The following is a 19,728-nucleotide window of genomic DNA, read 5'->3' on the forward strand; positions in this document are numbered from 1 at the left end:
AGCCACTAAAAGTTCTGGGGTGATTTATTACACAGCAATAGATACCTGGTATGATGCCTGTAAGAAAAATATAGTCCACGTAGAGGATTTATAAAACAGGCACTGGTTAGTTCACCTTCCTTCCTTAATTCATTCCCTCATCAAAAACTTTACTGAGAACTGACTCTGTGCCAGGTACTCTGCCTGGTGGTAAAATTCAGGGGAAAAAAATGAAATTTCCTGTGATGGAGAAGTTCACAATCTGCGACGCTGGGGGCTGGGTAGGCGGTAGCAAACGGTAAATGCTTCTAACAGATGCCACTTTAATATCCCTGCTTTAATATTGCGTTTTCCATTTCTGCCGGTGTTTTGAGTCCATAAACTTTGGCTGTGACTTCAGTAGTTGAAGAGAATGCTCATCAGTTACTGCCGAATGACTGTTTTTGGTTTTAATAAGAGTGATCAATACCATCAGCTCCCCCTTTAAATGCTAATGAATGCTTTAACACAGCAGATGTAGACATACAGTACGCTGCAGATTAAAATTAGGCACAAAATTAAATTGCTTACACATAGCAAAGGAGCCAGTTTGGACATCTTGATAATCAGCCGCAACCAGCTGACAGATCTTGAATTGTCCCTGCACCAACGTCAAGCCTCCCCCTAGTCTCAGCCAGAACAGGCGTCATCTGGCATCAGGAAAGCGCCTGGTACCTTTGGGTATGAGAAAGGAAAACTGCCAGGTCAGACTTTCAGTAAAGCTTTATGTACTTTTCGAAGCTACAGTGGAGAGTGTGCTAGGATTAGGAACCATTGCTAGTCGCTAAAAAGACAGGACTTTGGGCCTCTGGAAAGGAAAGCCTTGTAGTGAGACTCTATAAACGTCTAGAAGGACAATGTCTGTGTTTGGATTTCTTTAACATACAAAATATTTCTGGGTTTTTTTTTTTTATTCCCATGACAGGCATTTATTGAGAGCCTGTGTTTATAGCGCTATACTCTAGAAATTCAAAATGGAAAGGAGGTAAAGTTCACTCTGATACAAAGAGCTGCTTCTTGAGAAGAATAGGCTGACCTGTTTTTTTGTGGGGGGAGGGACTTGGCATATCCACAATCTGCTGTCAGTGATAAGCCCCAAATGTAATCAGTGTCTCGGTCTCAGGGGTCAACTCACATTGGCAAAGCTCACAGAAGACTGATGTATAAAGTCAGAATGGCAATTATTTTAACACCAGAAATATAACTCTAAAGTGGGTTGGAGACTCCTACACCACTGCAGGAGTCACTTAATGAGCAGAGGATTAGAATAAGAATTGAGATGACTTAATGGTGTGTTAGCCTGATTCATAAATTCATCAGTTAACGCATTCATTCAGCAAAAAGACTGAGTACCAACTGTATGTTGGAGACACACTGGTAATCAAGATAGGCACAGTCCCTGCCTTCATAGAGCTGATAGCCTAGTAAGGGATACAGATAACCAAACTGGGGGACCATTATATCAGTGGGGGGTATATATGATTGAGTAACCAAAAGGTTCTCATGAGGAAGGGCCTTATCCAGACCTGGGGACCCAGGAAGGTTTCTTTGAGGCAGTGATGTCTTAGATAGCTAACGGATAACCCAGCCACACGGTGCAGGGGAAGCTAGATGGAGGGATTAAAAGTCTTGAAGCCTGGAGGGAACACGTCAGCAGTTCAGCGTGGCTGTAGCATAGTATTTGATTGCTGCGGGAGAGGCAAATGGTGATGCTGAAGTGAGCAGGAGTGGGGCCCATAGGACCGTCTCCGTGGCAAGTTCGTATTTCCCCAGCTGCGTGGATTCTCGTGTCAGTTTGGAAGGGTCTCTGCTGGATAATATTGTCCTGCTTAAAGGGTCTCCACGAATGGCTGGACAGATTGTAGCCTGCAAGAAGGCCTGGCGTGGATAGTAAGGCTCTCCATTTCCTTTGTGGGTCACCTTATTCGGGGCCTCCACGACTGCCCCCCTCTGGCTATCTCCACACCCATCCCCTAACCCTCCCACCACCTCTGAAAGACTCCTCTCCTTGGATTGCTTTGTACTTCCAGTCTGATTGGCAAACATGTTTTTCAGGCCTGAGAGGCGTTGCAGCATTTGTGGCCGTTCCATTGCTTAAATCTCAGAGGTTAAGTCTTGCTTCCCTGTCAACACATTCTTGGGCAGGACTGCCCTGTTCTCACAGAGGACGACCTTCATGGGAGTGGGTTTGACGGGTTAAGTATTGTCACAAAGGAGTGAGTCATCAAAGGGGTACGGGACGGGAGAAGTGGAGGGAGAAGCAAGCTGTCCCCCTGGATCTTGAGGCCTGAGTGGGATTCCTGTAGGTGGTAAGGAAAGCATTTTGGCAGAACTGTTGAGGATAAGGGATCTTTGGTTCTGGAGATAAATCTTGATTTTGGTTTTGAATAAATGAGCTATGAGGCCACAAGTCGTCTTCATTCTATGAACCCTCTTGCTTTGGCCATGCAGTCATTATTTGGCCAGCTCATCAGTCAAAGGGAAAGGCAACTGAGCAAGAAGTCACTGGTGCCTGCTACACTGAAGTCTTGACAAGTTTGACCATGGATCTGGCATTCCCTCCACCTCTGCAATCTTATAAATCCATTTTAACACCAGCAGACAGACAGAAGTAAGCCCAGGCCTTATGTTCTGACTTCCCCAGGGAGGGCATCCTGGCCTACCTGGAGCTTCTCAAAACCAGTGGTGGCAAGAGATTTTACAAGCCTCTATACAGTGTCTATAATTTAAAATTTCAATGAGGCTACATCCTGAACAAGTTGGCACAACCAAACCGTGGCATCCTGTCACGGAGCAGATCGTGACAGCCAGAAATTCAAGGCATACCGTATCTGTACCAACTTGTTGAGGTGAAATGACAAATCATGGACAGTGTACTTAGAAGACTTATAAAATACTTGGTACTTATGAAATGGAAAAGTTTCAATTAAGTCAGAACGCCTGGACCTGTGTCCGCGATGTTTTGACTCTGGCATTTTGAACTGCTGGACTTCTTGATTTTGCTGTTTAACCGACATGTGACTCTATATGGAAAAAATGTTTTTATCAGAACTCCATGTAACTATTGAGAATTTTTTTCAAGAAAGAATCTTAGAAGTGAATGTCATTGTCAAATCAATTTCCTGAAAAAAAATTAATTTCCTGATTTTTCTGACATAGTAAAATTGTTTCTCATTTTTATATTTACTTTTTTACCATATTGATTCCCCCCTGCCACGGGATCAGTTCATTTCAATTGAAATTTTACAGTGAAGGTTTTATAAATCAAAAGTTGTTTTGTTCATGCCAACTTTTTACCAGTCATCGCTTGTGCCACCGTGAGTATTCTTTTGTGGCCATTGTTGTTTTTTAATCTAATTTTCCCAGGTCAGATCTTACTGTTCTCAGTTTTATCATGAATAGCCTTAAATACTGCAATTTAATTTTTATTTTTTAAAGATTTATTTATTTATTCATTAGAGACACATAGAGAGAGGCAGAGGGAGAGGCAGGCTCCATGCAGGGAGCCTGATGTGGGACTCGATCCTGGATCCCAGGATCATGACCTGAGCCAAAGGCAGGTGCCCAACCGCTGAGCCACCCAGACGTCCCTGCAATTTAATTTTTATTGTTTTTATGAACTATATTCATTATTAATTGTATGAAAACAATTACTAGTTTACATTTATTTCTAAAGTAGTCCTCGATAACCTCCAGTTTTCCTTTACAGATTTTGTGATTTTCGGACTATTCTTTAGAGGGGGCACCTTGGTGGCTCAGTTGGTTAAGCACGTGACTCTTGATCTCAGCTCAGGTCTCAGGTCTTGATCAGGGTCAGAGTTCAGGAACCCAAGCCCCTCATTGGGTTCCAGGCACAGCATAGAGCCTACTTAAAAAAAAAAAAAAAAGACTCAGGTTACTTCTATAGAATTGCTAATTCAGTGACTTTGTAAGGAGCAAAATATCTTACTTTGGGCTATGCTTGTAATAATGACTACCTCTGTGGTAGCAACCAACATTGATTTAGTGGTTTCAGATTCTATCAGAAGCCTACTTAAGGATCATTAAACCCCCACATCTAGAGATGCCCAACTTAAGAGAGACTTTAACTTGTTTCTACTGTAATTTTTTTCTTTTAAAATATCCGTTGTTGTTGTTGTTTTTAACTTTAGTCTCTTGGAAATTATATAGTTTCTCGTTGGCAACTTAGTTGGATGGGAAAAAAAAAACCTATTAATCCTAGCTGTATTCTTATATTCATCTTTCAACCTGGCCAGCAACTCCTAATGATGCTTATTAGGGGGGAAAAAAAAAGAACATCCAACTCTTATTTTTGCTTTACAACCAAGAAACAGATTCCTGATTTTGGTTTTGACTGGGAGCATTGATGCTGACAAGTATTTTTCCAAGAGACCTTCCAAAGTGGTCAGATTTGTGGGCTGTTGGAATAACCACTGTGTGGTCGCTAACTAGGACTGAGGTCATGAAGTGATTTCACTACCAGCCTGGATTCTCTAACCCAAAGCCCAAGAAAGCTAGAAGTGGAGAAAACAGCCTGTAATGAGCAATCATCTGCGTAACGCTTTTTAAATGAGTCTTAAGTCATTCTCCAGAATGCCTTTTTTGTTTAATAATTAAAGCCATACTCTGTTCCTTTCAGAGTGACTTAGCTAAGCCTCTGTTCTGTGTTCGGGCACTTAACCAAAAGTTCTAATCAAAGAAAATATTTTATTGCTTATTTGGAAGCACCATGCTATTAAGATAGCATACTTTCTCTTAGTCTATTTTTCTTTAAATTTGAACTCAAAGGACTAGAGGAAAATAATAATTGAAAACAGACTGTAGTTGCCATAAGCTTTGTGAGAAAGGATCACTGTGGAGCTTACCACCCTAGAGACATTGGTTATGCGTGATGGAAAAGAGTACCTCACCCTCTGATTTTACCACTCCCCATTGCTCTTGCTTATAAATGCAGATGGCAAACGATACGACTTAAAAAACCAAGTTGTCCAATCAAGAATCACCGTTTAGGTTACAACTTCCCTCGTAAAACAAAGGTCATTTCCTATAACCTTGGCTTTAATGCTTCCCAAATAGTTTCTCCCACCAGGCCCCAGGCACTGTATTTGAGCAGGGCAGCTGCTCTGGGAGTATACACTCCCAACTTGATGACCGGTTTCTATCAAAGAGAACTCAACCCCATGGAATTACCAGTGTGGCACTTGAATTTCTACAGAGCATTGAGAAGCCTGGGCAGGGCAAAGGACACTTGCTATTCAGGGTTAGTGAATATTGAACAGAATCTCAGAGTATATTGAAAGTCACGTTTATTTATTTGACATATAAGGTTGTTACCTCTGCACTTTTTGATTTGTAAAATATGAAGCATTTCATAAAGTTGGATCTCACAGTTCCTGTCCCCAACTGCAGGCAGTTTCCTCCCACCTGCACCAGCTCTTTGCCCCCAGCTGCTTAGAGCTTTCTTGCTGCAAGGATGGTATTTACTGTCTTGTGCTAACGAGGATTTTCACATTTCTTTGGCTTATGGCTTGTGACGTTATCACCCTGCCCTGTGTCTGCTTTCTTTCAGATTTTAGATTTCTGACATTCCAAGAGGTCTTTATGGACTGTTGTTTTTCCCTCTTTGCTCCTCCTTTGGTAAAATGTAGAAGAGAATATTCAAAAGCAGTCCCTGGAGAGCTTTGGGAAAGCAGTAACCACAAATCTCCTAGGCAATTTTAGATCTTTGGTATCTGATGAGCCTTAATGAAAGAGATATGCCTCATAATCAACATTAAGTTCAATAACCTTTTTTATTGCCTAAAAATGATAAGCCAAATCACTTCAGCTCTGACCATGATAAAAATCCAAATGCATTACTAAAATAAATACTAACCAGCAGTGTCAAGACTAGACTTGGGTAAGGAGAGGCACTTGCCTCGGGCAAAGAATTTCAGGAGGCCTCAAGAAAAACATCAAGAAACCCCCAACACCTCAGTAATCAAGATAAATTATATTTTAATGCAATATTTTTTAAATTAATGCACAAATTCACAATGAACAAAATATCAAAATTTTAAATAGGATCAGTAAATAGTGCTTTGCCAAGCCATATTGGAGCCTTAGACAAGGGGAAAAATCAGTAATACCAATCCTATATTTATGTAAAATTTTGATTTTTTTTGTTTATTAGAATTTTTTTTGCATCAATTTTCATTTATTTAAATATTGCACTAGGATATTATGTCTCTTGATTACTGAGCTTTCTGGTGTTCCCTTAAATTTTGCACTCAAGACAAGGGCCCCACTTAACATCACCCTAGTTCAGACCCTGCTAACCAGAATGGCAGTGTTAGGGAAATAAAGTGGCATAGCCCCTCCTCTCAAAATGTCAATTCAGGGGTGGGGGGATATGTATAGTTATGTTTAAAGTCTAGTTATCATCTTTGGGGAACCGCATCCGTAATTTTGGCCCTGGTTTGGTAGACTCCATTAGAAAGCATTTCCTAAATCCAAAAATGGAAAAGTTGTCTTTTTGTTAATTGTCTGAAGGTATCATATTATCAAAATCCATTACATTTAAAAAGAAGAAGAAGAAGAAGAAGAAGAAGAAGAAGAAGAAGAAGAAGAAAGAGAGAGAGAGAGAGAGAGAGAGAGAGAAAGAAAGAAAGAAAGAAAGAAAGAAAGAAAGAAAGAAAGAAAGAAAGAAAGAAAAGAAAAGAGCCTGTTTAGGAAAACTCCTCTAGTTCAAGTCATCAAAAGTTTCTCCTTCCACGGTAGTTTCCTCTGGCTCTTTCCCTGTTAGTCTTGGCAGGAGAGGGCCTGTGAGGTTTCTTACGGTATTCTACTTTTGTCCATCCTCCTTCGCTGACTTTGCTCTCCTCTTCATTGGCTCTTGAGTCAGTCTCCATGTGTAAAGGCATCCCTGGTATGGTCCTGGGTTGGTGGCAGTCATTTGGGCTTCTCTTGAGGTCAGGTGACTGCTGAGTATTGAGTGCTGACTGAGAAACCCTGTAGAATTTTCCAGAATATCTCTCTCGTGAAGGAGTGGAATGCTGACTCTTCCCGCTATACCTTCCCCTAGGAGAAGAATTGAGTGATACGCTGCCACGATCATATTTGTTCTTGCTCCTACCTGAGTATCGACCTCTCTCTAAAGAGCTGTCAGTTGGAAGACTGGAAAAGCCACTGTCCCTGGAGTTGAGATGTAGAGAAGAGAAGTTTTTGGTTAGTCCGTACTGAGTAGGAGAGGAGCTTCTGGATTGGTTGATGGGTGTAATCTGTTGATACTTAATGGGCACCTGGGTCCGCCTGACAGCAGCAGCGTAGGAATCCTGATCATTGAAATACGGGAAGAATTGTGACCCCAGAATGGGATTGCTCTGGGAACACTGTAGAGAAGTATTGGATGCAATCTGCCGCATCCTCAGAGTATCCAGCCACTGGCGATCAGCACCTGCAGAGGAAATGGAAATGAGCATCTTTTAAGCCACAGTAAAGCTGCATGCCTAATTCATAAGCCTGTCTCAAGAGAATTCAAGCTTGGGATGCTCCATGCTTTCCCATTCATAGAAATCCTAGGCGAGGGATAAGGACATATCCTTCATTATTATAAATTCTTCCTTAAAAATAAGGGCATTTGTACTGAGTCCATGCTTGGCATCGTTCCAGAAGCTTTACTGACATGATCTCATTCACTCCTCTCAGTAGTCTCAGGTAAGTGCTAATAATCTTACTCTGTAAACCAGGAGACTGAAGCTTGGGGAGGTCTGGTCGCTTGCCCAAGGTCACTCAGCTAATAATTCCAGGTCCTTCTGCATTTACAATCCCATCTTCTTCCCACTTAGCCACATCCTCACTTCTAGAAATTGCTGTTTGCGTGTGTTTGGATGGTAGGGGCATGTTTAGTAAACAAAAGGCTTTTTGCTAACGGGCACTTTTAAATCCTCAAGAACCCTAAATGCAGATAAAAGAAATTGGATTCCAGGGGTTGAGACAGCTGGGGATTGTCTGGGAGAAAGACAGCTCGTGTCTCCAGAAGAGAGATTGTGAGGTTCAGGAATAAGATATGGGTTTTTTTTTTTTCCATGCAAAATGAAGCCTCATGGCAGACAGGAAGAGAAGGTAAAGGAAAATGGTAAATAAACAAGAACCATTTAGGAAGCTGTTTCGGTGGATAAGCAAGTCACACCTTGGATCTTTACTGTCTTCCCCAGGGCCTGAGTCACATCTTTGAGTTCCCTCCTAGTCCTCCCTGAGCTGTCCTTGCACGCTTGCCAGGAGGTTCTAGAGAGGAACAGAGCATGCTCACTCCTGTCTCCAGCAAGAAGCCCCTGCCTCACTGCTCCGCACAGGGGACCGCATCTCGGAGGTGAGTGACTTGTCCCAACACAGGTGACCTCTTGTGTCCAGACCCTCCTCACAGCTTCAACCAAGCCACAGTGCCTTCTTGCCTTCCCCTCGACTTCTCTAGAATTTTAGCTACTTCTTCTTCTTCTTCTTTTTTTTTAAGATTTTATTTATTTATTCATGAGAGACACAGGCAGAGGGAGAAGCAGGCTCCCCGTGGGGACTCGATCCTGGATCCAGGGATCATGACCTGAGCCAACGGCGATGCTCAACTGCTGAACCACCCAGGCGCCCCTGAAATTTTAGCTTCTACTGGAGCCCTGGCTTTGTTGGGTGGTCCGCCCCTCATGGGGCCCGAGGGCATAGGGGGTGAGGGGGTGAGGGGGTGGGGCGGAAGCTGCCCACATTCTGGCCCTTGTGGCCGACTTTGGCCTGCGCAGATGCAGAGGTGTCATGGTGAGGGATGGACAAGTTGCTCAGTTTCTGGCCAGAGCAACCTGAGGGGTCGTCTGCTGGGGGCAGGGGGGCAAGTCTCTCTCACCTCTCCACACCAGAGCAGGAAAGGCATGGGCCCCTCCTGTCCTCTGTTCATTGCCATTTCTTTATACGATGGCTATGACTGTGGAGGAGCGAGGCCCAGGTAAGGCGACATAGTGAGGACGGCAGAGTGGAGGCAAGGAAAGGTTTGCTCCTCGCCCTTCACGTGGGCGAGCCAGCTTCTCTCACTGCACTTGAGCCCAGCCGTCTTCGGGTTCTCTTCTCCAGGAGATAGCACATTTGATTATAGTTAAAACCCATGGTTTCAGAACTTTCGAGTGCCTACATTGCTGGTCCCTCCCCCCAGTTTCTGACTCTTCTGGTCTGGGGTTGGACTTGAGAATTTGCATTTCTAACAAGTCCTTATTGGTTCTGAGGCTCACATTCCTGGGACTACACTTTGGTCCATTTGGGAGGAAGCTGGTGGAAGTTGGATTTCCTGTTACTTGCAGCTAAAACATATATCCTAACTGATGCAGGTGGTGTCCTTTGAGTTTTTACATAAAAAGGGAAAAAGAAATACAAGGAGGAAGGAAGAGGGGAGACAAACCAGGTAAAACTGGGGTAAGCCAAAGGGAGGTCACTCCCTCCTTCTATCCTACAACCTCTCCTGTTCATAATAATCAGAGGGAAAGGTTTGTCTAAAGCCATTCCACTGGGAGATTGAAGGCTATTGACCATTCCTAACTCTCTTAGAGAAATAATTTGCTTTCTCGCCCAAAATTTAGATTTCAGAGAGGTACAGAACACCTGTTAGACATCTGCCCATTGTCCTCTTTGGGGAACGTCTAGCCTGTCTCCACTCACATAGCTACAGTTCACTGCACACTGTGTCCTCACTGCCTGTGTCCCCCACTGGGTACTGCCACCTACCACCACCTCTTCCTGCTGGCAGTGTTAATTGATCCAGAGGAGAATGCTTGGAAAAAAACAGCACAAATAAGTCATACTCCAGGGAATCTGGAGTTGGGACTGATAAAGTATTTGGTGATTCTCAAAGTGGTGGGATTTGTTTTTTTTTTTTTAAGATTTTATTTATTTATTCATAGAGACACAGAGAGAGAGAGGCAGAGACACAGGCAGAGGGAGAAGCAGGCTCCATGCAGGGAGCCCGACATGGGACTCGATCCCGGGTCTCCAGGATCACACCCCGGGCTGCAGATGGCACTAAACCGCTGTGCCACTGGGGCTGCCCAAAGTGGTGGGATTTGAACCATGTCAACTTCAAGGCAGCTGGCACCTATTTTGTGTCATGTGGGTTGGGAAACAGAAAACTAGCTTCTAGTCAAAGAGAAATACACAGCAGAAGTCGAGAGAGAAGACCCCCACAGATACAGATTTCACAAGAGTGTTGTAGGGATCAAATAGGATCATGGCTATGAAAGCCCTACAGAAGTAAAATATGCCCTATAAATATTAATTTACTGGGATGGGGAAATTAGTACAGTAAGAAGTTCTTTTAAAGGCATGATAGGAAGACGCATGCAAGACAAGATGGTTGAATTAGCAAATAGAAGAACTTAGAAATGCAGTGTTCTGAGAGGGCAGCTAGTGAGAATCAAGACCTGGGTTAGTCACGTATAGAAACAGCATGATGTAAGGGGTGTCTGAAGATGCATTTTGTGGCTGAGAAGGCTTGGTAACCCCAGTTCAGTCATGGTGGCCAAGAATACCTTCTCATGATGAATGTGAAAGAAAAGAACTTAATCAACTGTGTTGACAAAGGCAAGCAGGTCCAGCATGCTGCCAAAAATTTTGAGTTGTGAGGATTCCCAGGATTCTCAGCCCCCTGGTTGGTGGACGTAGAAAAAAGCCTAGTCTGCTTGGCAAGCCAGTCCTACAGTAGAGGACATATTAGCTAGGGTCGCATAACTCAGTGATACTAGCCATAGAACTACTTTGTTTCCATGCTACCAAAGAACCTTCTGATATGGCTTTTCAGGTGTATTTTCTTATTGGGAAAAACAATGCACTGATCAGAAAACATGTACTTCTGGTTCATTTGGCAGGTGTAATTCTCTGGGTAAAATTGCATGGGGGTTTATGCATCCAACTCTCATGTGCCTTTTAGCTCGTTGTAGTCCTGCAGAGCCTATCTCTGGGCTGTACTGACTTTCTGGACCTGCAAAGGTGAAGGTCAGGACCTCTTCCCTGAGTCTACCAAATAATGACCAATTTAACAGCAAGTCAGCTGGCTTTCCCCTATGTAATTTCTAATTTGTTTCAGTGTAGCATCTGTAATTACTGTCACCACTGTCCATCATATGCATTTCATGTTTTCTCTTTCTCTGTCCTTCCTCATCTTTATTTCTCCCCTCTCCTCTTCCCCTCTCTTCCTCGGGAATCTCACTTCCGCCATCATTCTTATACTTTGATGTATCCATGGTGTTCAGAACTCAAGAAATTGCCCCAGTCATACCACTGGCTTCATAGGAATGTTTGCTGGACCAATTTTGGAAACTATATATGTGTATAAATGTACGAATATGTTCTTACTTACCCATATAACATAATCATTAATTTTCATCTTCTATCATAGTTATCCAAATACTGAAATTTATTGTACTATATTCCTACTTATAAGTCCATAAATACTGCCGTCCATACAGTCTGTTTATAAAACCAGTTTTTTAAAGATAAAAGAAGGAAGTCTTATAATATTAGAAATCTATGTCTATTTACAGACTGGCACTTATCCCTGGTATGAGAATTTAATATTTAAGTTTTTGGAGTCTGGCATATATCTAACTTACTTGAGTCAGACCTGCTTCTAGAGTTGCCCTCTGAGTTGGGAAGTAATGTCTGAATGGCAAGTTGGACAGCTTTCACTTCATCCTGAGGTTTCATTGTACTCCACTGAATAGAGTGGATGTGCTTCGTACTTTTTGGAGCTCTAACATCACTCTGTTAAAAAAAAAAAAAAAGAAAGAAACTCACAACCAACAGCTCATGTTTATAAGATAGGAAGGAAATAAAATCAAATTATCACGTCACTTCAGTTTAACTCCTTAGAACACTATTATCATAATGCATTAGGTGAAATGTTTGTACAGTTTGCCTAAATACAGTAATTTGATTAAAAGGAAAGTTTTAACTAGTTTATTCCTTAGCGGATTATAGTAGTTCAAAATGTGGTTGTCTTCTCTCAGAATGTATTCTATTTGGCAAATCTCTACTTACCTTTCTGTTTACTGAGCAATGAAAAACAGTTGTTTCTTCTGCTCAAAGCACTTGAAAACAGATTTGAATACATAAATACCTGACCACTATTTTGCCCACAACTGCTTCAGATCATCTGGGGAATTGGGGGACTGTGGGCAGCTTGGTGGACTAATTATCCCTATGGAGGGTGCACAGTAACAGATGCAAACGTGAGACAGGATAAGGAGTTAAGAATAAGGACTAGAAAAAGGAGAGGACACCTTCTCGTCCTGAAGCCCTTCATCAACACGTATTGCAAATCAGGTTCAAAAGCCTCTCAGGCTTCAATATAGTTATGAAAATATGTTTTAAAAATTCTGAAGTGACCATTACAGACACAAGTAGCACATCATCACAGACCATGAGAAGAAGGAGGAGGAGGAAGAAGAAAGCAAGGAGAAGAAAAGAATTTGGTGTGGTATGTCTCCACAAGTGAGGCAGGCAGAGATGAAATCTGGCTGTTAGAACTGTCCAGTTACTAAAAAGAAGGCTTATCCTGCAAAGTGGAGACTGGTCAACAGATTCCAGAATAGTCTAGATACCAAATTCCTTAGGACCAGTCAACTGTTCTTAGGTTTTATGTCCCACAGGCAACACTTTGACAATTAATGCTGTTTTTCAGACACCTTCTCCCTGATAACCTGTGCTCCCTGGCTAGTGAGGATAAGTAACTGCTCTAATACTCATTGGCTTCCAGCATCAGGTCATCCTGGATAAGTGGGGTGGCCAGGGTCTGGATTTCTAATGCCAAATAAAAGCTAATCTGGCAGCTCAGAAGATCGTTACAATGTCACAGTGCATGGAGTCCAATTTGAGGCTGAGTTCCTTCATCTTTTATTTTTTTTAAAGACTATTTATTTATTTATTTATTTATTTATTCATGAGAGACAGAGAGAGAAAGAGGCAGAGACACAGGCAGAGGGAGAAGCAGGCTCCATGCAGGAAGCCTGATGTGAAACTCGATCCCAGGACTCCAGGATCATGCCCCAGGCTGAAGGCAGGTGCTAAACTGCTGAGCCACCCAGGGACCCCCGAGTTCCTTCATCTTACTGCTGGGAAGGGAATGAGTAGGACAGCTGATCAAGAGTGGAAACTGGATTTATAGTCAGAGAATCTGGGTGTGACTACACTGACTGTCACTGACTACCCCAAACCTCAGGGCTTCCTTCCTTCTTCCTTCCAGCTGCCAAATGAAGCTGATGCTATCTGTCTTTCAGTATTTATACAAAGTTAATGAGATAAAACAGGTGTAGGTTTTTATTACAGTGCCTAGATCATGGTGGATTCTTACTAAATACTTCCTGAATGAATAATTGAATGAATGAATGAAATGCATGTCCTTTTGATGGCAGATGCACACTGATATCTCCATGTGTAACAAGACTGTGCTCTATGTCTTCCCCTCCACCCTGTTTCTGCAGGATTTCTCTACCTTGTAGAGCATATGTCCCACCAGCCATGAAGATATTGCTGATGTAAAAAACATATTTATATATATTTTAAAGATTTTATTTACTTATTCATGACAGACACGGGGGTGGGGGCGGGAGAGAGGCAGAGACATAGGCAGAGGGAGAAGCAGGCTCCACGCAGGGAGCCCGACGTGGGACTCTATCCCAGGTCTCCAAGATCACGCCCTGGGCTGAAGGTGGCACTAAACCACTGAGCCACCCGGGCTGCCCTAATTACGTTATTTTAAGCAGTCTACTGCTTCGTGTTGGCTTCGTGTTGTGTTTTTAGTAAATCCAGATGCATTGCTGTGACCCTGTGAAGCTCTGTGATCTGGCCTGTCCATGGCCCAATATCCTTGTCATTGTCCTCCATGCCTCAGGAGCTTGGGTTGCCTTTCCTCTGCTGTTTCTTGCTGCCTCCTCCTCAGAGGAGTCTTTCCCTAACCACCCAGTCTCATGTCCCAAGTCTCACTGTTTTCACTTACCACTCTTTACTTATTTATTTCCTATTTATTATCAGTCTTCTCTCACTGGACTATAAACCTCAAAAGAGACGACAGATTTAGTCTATCCTAACTATACAACAGTAACTGTCAGTAGGTATTTGCTAAATACATGAATTTTAATTTTAATAGCATATTTTCTTAAAGTATCAGCTTTTCTACTTTTCTATATATAAAATATATAGAATCTGCTTGGGATAGCAGACCTCTCTGCCTACCAGGTGATAGTAGAAGTTGTGCTCTATCCTTGTGAAGAATCACTGATGTATCCTCACCCCTACACTAAGCACCAAGAAGGCAAAGCTCTGTTTCGGTCTTGTTTGGTCTCCCCCAGTACCTAACATGTGGTATGGCATGTGGAAGATGTTCAGTATTAACTGATGAATGGATGAATGACTACTTCAGTCTTTATCCAGGTGAGAATATCCTGTTCTCTTTCCTTACCAACATTTTGTTAGAGTAATTATGTTAATCTTCCCATTTTCATGTTGGTTAAATAGTTTCTCTTCTAATTTTAAGCCCTATGAGGGAGCAAATAAATTCCCACCGAGAAACTGATGGTTAAGCCACCAGCGCCCACCCCTCCCCAACACCAAGCTTACCTACCTCATAGGTGACGGTGCATTCTACCGTCTGATTTTCCATTATTCCTACAGTCCACTTCTCCATTACGAATGGGGGCTGGAAAACAAAAAGTGAGGATGGTGTAGAGCCTGCCCTGCTATAGCATGTATCTTTGAGGCCAGCTGTGCCATATGCAATTGGCATATAGGGCATTATGTCAGAGTATCATGAGAATCAGGTTGTTGGTTCACATGTGATTACTCACAGCATGCTAATGTTTTGGATGCTGGTTTTCACAAGACATCTTTTTCTACTATTATAAACAGCTACTCTTAATCCCACAATTTTCTCTTCTCTGATACACCACTCAATCCTATCATTAGGTCATTATTCATGCTAATGTTTTAAAGCATCAGTAGAAAGCTTTCTCATGTGTAAGAGAAAGCCTTAACAAAATATAGACCCAGACATGCCTTCCTTGGGTGCAAGTGGCTGGGTTAGTGGCTTCTACAACTGACCTGTATGCGGGGCCATCAAGCTGTGTGTGCAGATGAAACTGTAGTGACATTTCCCCACTGTATTAAAACAAAGGATTAATGAAGAAGCCTATGCCTTTCAAGGGGAGAAGGTGTCACTCCAAAACACATCACTTTGGCATGCGGATTGTATTTTCAGCTGAAGGTCATCAAAACCCAACAGACTCAAGAAAAACTTTTACCTCTTCTGTAACTGCCTAAAAGAATTTAGATGGGGCACCTGGTCCCGAAAGAGAGCTATTATCAGAGATAACTTTTTATCTGAAAGACCTATCTGCAAGGCAGGGCAAGCTTCTAATTACCAAACATCTGCTCTTCTTATCTTCCTGTGAATTGCCTTCCTCCCCCTTGAAGCCCCAGGCCCCTGGCTCATTCCTCAGCTCAGGATGGCATAGAAGCCTCAACTGCCCTACTTGCCCTTGAGTCTCATATCTTTGGGGCTGCTGTCTGTACGAAATTAAATTCTTCTATTAATCTATCTTACGTCAATTTAATTATTAGACCAGCAAAAGAACTTAGAAGGAAACTTTTTCACTCGGACACCTTGGATCCTATTTTAGTCTTGATGAAAATGGTCTTTATTATAAGTGAATCTCCACTCTCTTAACCACCCTCCACCCCTTCATTCTAGTTTTAAGGTTGCAAATGACTGACTGGCCTTGAGATGGGTACAAAGCACGTGTGATAGAGATTTAGCTGGGCTTTTTTTTCCTCTTTCTTTCTTTCTTTCTTTTTTTTTTTTTAACTAGGATTGTTATGATTCTGTCGATGTTAAAAAGTCTGCAGATTTTAAATGGTCTGCCCCAATCCTATTTTTCCTATGAGCCCAGTTAATGTTGGGGGTGTGATTTTGCGGAAGATGTGGTTCTTAGGGAGTGCATATGTGGCATTATACCAGAAACACCTGTATTTGGCTTTACAACTCTACCCCCTCATTTTTGCTGTGAGCAGCTTCCCTTTGTTAGCAGGCAAAGACTAGGATCTTGCTTCTAAATGACAGAGGTTGGGGGGAAGGAGCAAGTATCCGTCCAGTCTTCAAGACATCAAAACATAGTCCCAACAAATGAAAGGAAAGTTAAAACCAGAGCATAACCTTTACAGATAGATAATACCATTGAAATAACTCTCGGTTACTCAGAAGATTCCAACAATGAATATCAAATCAATTGACTTGATGAATACACTTGTAAATTAAAAGGACTTGGATGCTTAGCAATCTTGTGCCTCGGAAGGAACACATTTGCAAGTCTAATGCTGTGGCTTTGAAGACTCTTCACTTCCCCACTTGTGTTTATACCCAGGTTCTTCTTTGCTGCCACCCCATTTTCTTTACTTGAACCAAACACACAGTTCCCAGTGTACTCAAGAATGGCTTATGTGAAGTTGTTGAGTGACTGTCCAGTGGATATCATGGCTAGTTACCTGAGTTGTTGATCTACTACTGAAGTCACCTACGTATTATTTTCAGTATTATTAGGGCAGAACTGAAGTTTTTTTTCCTTTTTGAGGAGAAGCTAAGCATTTCTCTGAGTCTGTCTTTTGCATTTTAATAGGCATGCTTCTCCCACTGACCCTAAAGTAGTGAGGTGTTCTCTGGCCAGAGGTGTTCTCTGGCCAGAGGTGTGAACTCAAGGAAGCCAGGAAGATGTCAATATGTGCCTCAGTATATAACCCCGCCTTAGTCCCATCAAGAAAGTGAAGACAACCAGGAAAGCTTTCCTCCTTACAAGTTTTTCAAAGTTTAAAATGACCCCAAATTTGAGGTAAATATTTTCATTATTGCCATTTTCTTTCCTTTAGTAAGTGATGGAGTAAGTGTAAAGAAATAAAGAAGAAAATTAAAAAAATAAAAAAGGACACTTTTTGTAGTACTTTTTAGTTCACACAGCATACGTGGAATTTTAACAAAAAACTATTATGATCTCAATCTGCTAAATAAAATGTGCCTTTCGACAGCCAGCTTGAGGCCGAGCTGATGTGAACATCGACAAGCACAAAAGCACACTGCTGGGGGATTTTAATGTCTTTGTTTGATATCTGTGAATTCAAAAAAGCTTTTAAGCCGTAAATAGAACCCTACCTTTGTCATCTTTAAAATCTCTGCATCGGGTAGGTTAGTGTTGAATGTCACATCTTTGATGTAGGTTATTGCAATTTCATCCCCATCCATCTCCATATACATTTTCCACTTACAATCCTGGAATTAAAAGCAAAATTATAAAATTTCAAAAAGTAAAACAGTTTGTTTTAGTCTCAATGTTTTATAACACATGAAGTTTTCTGAATGAACTATTATTGAGGCATTTTTTTCCCGTTTTCAAAAAAAGGACATGAAATTAGATCTCTTTACATATCTAAATAACCCCCAGTTAGTGCAGTCTTGAGACATAACTCATCAGTATAAATGTTCTATCATAGGAGTTGCAAACTCAAAATCCTAATGGAGCCAGGTGGATAATAAAAATGAGTAAAGCCAGGCAGTTTCATTATAGAGCCCTAAATTGTAATCTTTCAAAGTAGACCCATTTAATTTACATATTAAACATTGTCGGAATATTTTTTCATTCACACAAAGAAATGTGGACTTGCCACTTTGAAATATAAGGCCCTCTTGATCTAACTTTCACTTATTCAGTATTGATAATAATACGGGCTCAAGAAATAGCTCCCTTTCCTCTTAACAGGAAGGAAAACCACAAATGTGAGATATGGTGACTGATAACTGGCCCATGTGTTGGGGAACTCCCCACATTGGGAGAGTTAGGATTCTGGGGATCTAAAGGGCATCCGCCTTAAAGGGTCAGCTGCTGCTCAGCCTCTGTTGATTGTCCCCATGTGGGAATATGAACTCAGTCTTGCTAGGTCCTTGATATTTCATGAAAAGCTGGATATCTGGATTTTTATGGGAAACCTCTAGATTTTTTCAGTGATGTTAATTAATTTTTCAGTAAAACTACCATGTAGTGAAAAGGTATACTACATCATTAGTCACCAGGGGAATGTAAATTAAAATGTCACCACAATGAGATACTACTATATGCCCACCAAATGGCTAAGATTGATAACATCAAATGTTGGCCAGGATTTGGAGCTATTGGATTGCTGGTGGAAGTGTAAATGGTACAATCACTTTGGGGAAAGTTTTGGCAATTTATTGTAAACCCATATCTGTATTGTATACACATAACATCTATTTAATGGCCCCGAAATTCAACTCATAGGTTTTACTCAAGAGGGATGAAAAATGACTTGTACAGTGTTGTTCTGAGCAGCTTTATCATAATAGCCAACCCCTCCCCCCAAAACAAAACAAAACCCTAGAAACGGGCTGAGTGTTCATCTTTAGGAGGGTGGAGGAACAGTGATACATTTGTAGAATGGAATGTTACTCAGCAATGCAAAGGAACAAGTCACTGATGCATGCAACAACATGGATAAATCTCAGAAACATCATAGTGAGTGAAAGAAGTCTTATACAAAAAAAGAACATATTAAGGATTCCATTTATATGACATTCTAGAACAGAGAAGACCAATCTGTGGTTTAGAAAACCAACCTATGGAAAACATTCAGAAAAGTGGTTGCCTCTGCAGATGGGGATTGAGTGGAAAGGGGCATGGTGAGACTTTCTGGCAGTGCTAATACTCTGTTCATCAGGGTTTGGGTTACATAGGCATATGCACTTGTCAAAACTCAGCGAATGTATACTTAAGATGTGTGTATTTCTTACTGAACTGTAACATATTGAGGTATTTAGGAGGAAGTGTACTGATGTCTGCAGATTACTTTGAAATGCATCAAAAAGCAAGGACTGGTATATGGCTAGAGTGATAGGTGGACGGATAGGTGATAAGGCAAGTAAAATAAAATGTTAATGGCTGAATCTAGGATGTGGGTATAGGAAATATTGTAAATATTGTAAATATTTTTAACTTGGCTGTATGAATAATTTAATATTAAAAATATTGAGGGACAAACATGGTGTGTGCAATTAAAAGGAGAAAGAAGCTATGTCTTTGGACCAAATTGGACTCTAGGACCATAAATTCACCTCCTCTTATTTGAAGAATGAAAGATTCTGAGAGGTTAACGATAATGTGCCGAGCACCTTACATGCTGAAACTAGAAAAGACTCTTAGTGGAGTAGACCTGGAATGTCTCCTGAGCAAGCTCAGACAAAATTCTTATGGAAAAGCATTAACAAAGAAGCTGTTGAAAATCTGTTGGCTTCAACAGAAAGCAGGGGAGCTCAGTGTTTTAGGAAAGCTTCTAGACAAACTGCAGAACCAAGCAGGGCCCAGGCCTGAGGGGAGTGACCCTCTGCCCAGCCACAGTCACAAGATGGAGAGCCAATTAGTGAAGGGAAAGGTCTATTCAATAATGTGAAAACTGGGCTCTTGGCTAACAGAAGTCAAATGAGTCGCTGAGAATGGACAAATCTCTCAGTATTTTTTTGTTTGGGAGCCACTGCTGCCCGGCAACGTGGGCCCGGAGATAACTGGACAGGATAATGACTGGAGTCATGATCGCTCTTCTCTTGAAATGGCAAGAGCCTCCTCAAGCAGTGGCTAGAATGAAAAGCCTTAGAGA

The 19,728-nt window shown here is 41.7% G+C and overlaps 1 protein-coding gene across 5 annotated transcripts in view; it reads right to left on the bottom strand.

The window, feature by feature from the left end:
• Positions 1-5,307: 5,307 nt before the first annotated feature.
• The window catches only part of MAP3K20 (mitogen-activated protein kinase kinase kinase 20), a 177,923-nt gene continuing 163,502 nt past the window's right edge, over positions 5,308-19,728 (bottom strand). For all 5 annotated transcript variants that reach the window (XM_055307968.1, XM_055307965.1, XM_055307963.1 and 2 more), the window contains exons 17-20: positions 17,219-17,335; positions 14,645-14,719; positions 11,637-11,787; positions 5,308-7,453 (exon numbers count right to left, since the gene is read on the bottom strand). In XM_055307968.1, coding sequence (XP_055163943.1) covers positions 6,753-7,453; positions 11,637-11,787; positions 14,645-14,719; positions 17,219-17,335 — 1,044 coding nt within the window. In that variant the 3' untranslated portion in view covers positions 5,308-6,752. The remainder of the gene's footprint in view (positions 7,454-11,636; positions 11,788-14,644; positions 14,720-17,218; positions 17,336-19,728) is intronic.

This window comes from Nyctereutes procyonoides, unplaced genomic scaffold (assembly GCF_905146905.1).
Source record: "Nyctereutes procyonoides isolate TBG_1078 unplaced genomic scaffold, NYPRO_anot_genome, whole genome shotgun sequence".
Classification (NCBI taxonomy): Eukaryota; Metazoa; Chordata; class Mammalia; order Carnivora; family Canidae; genus Nyctereutes; species Nyctereutes procyonoides.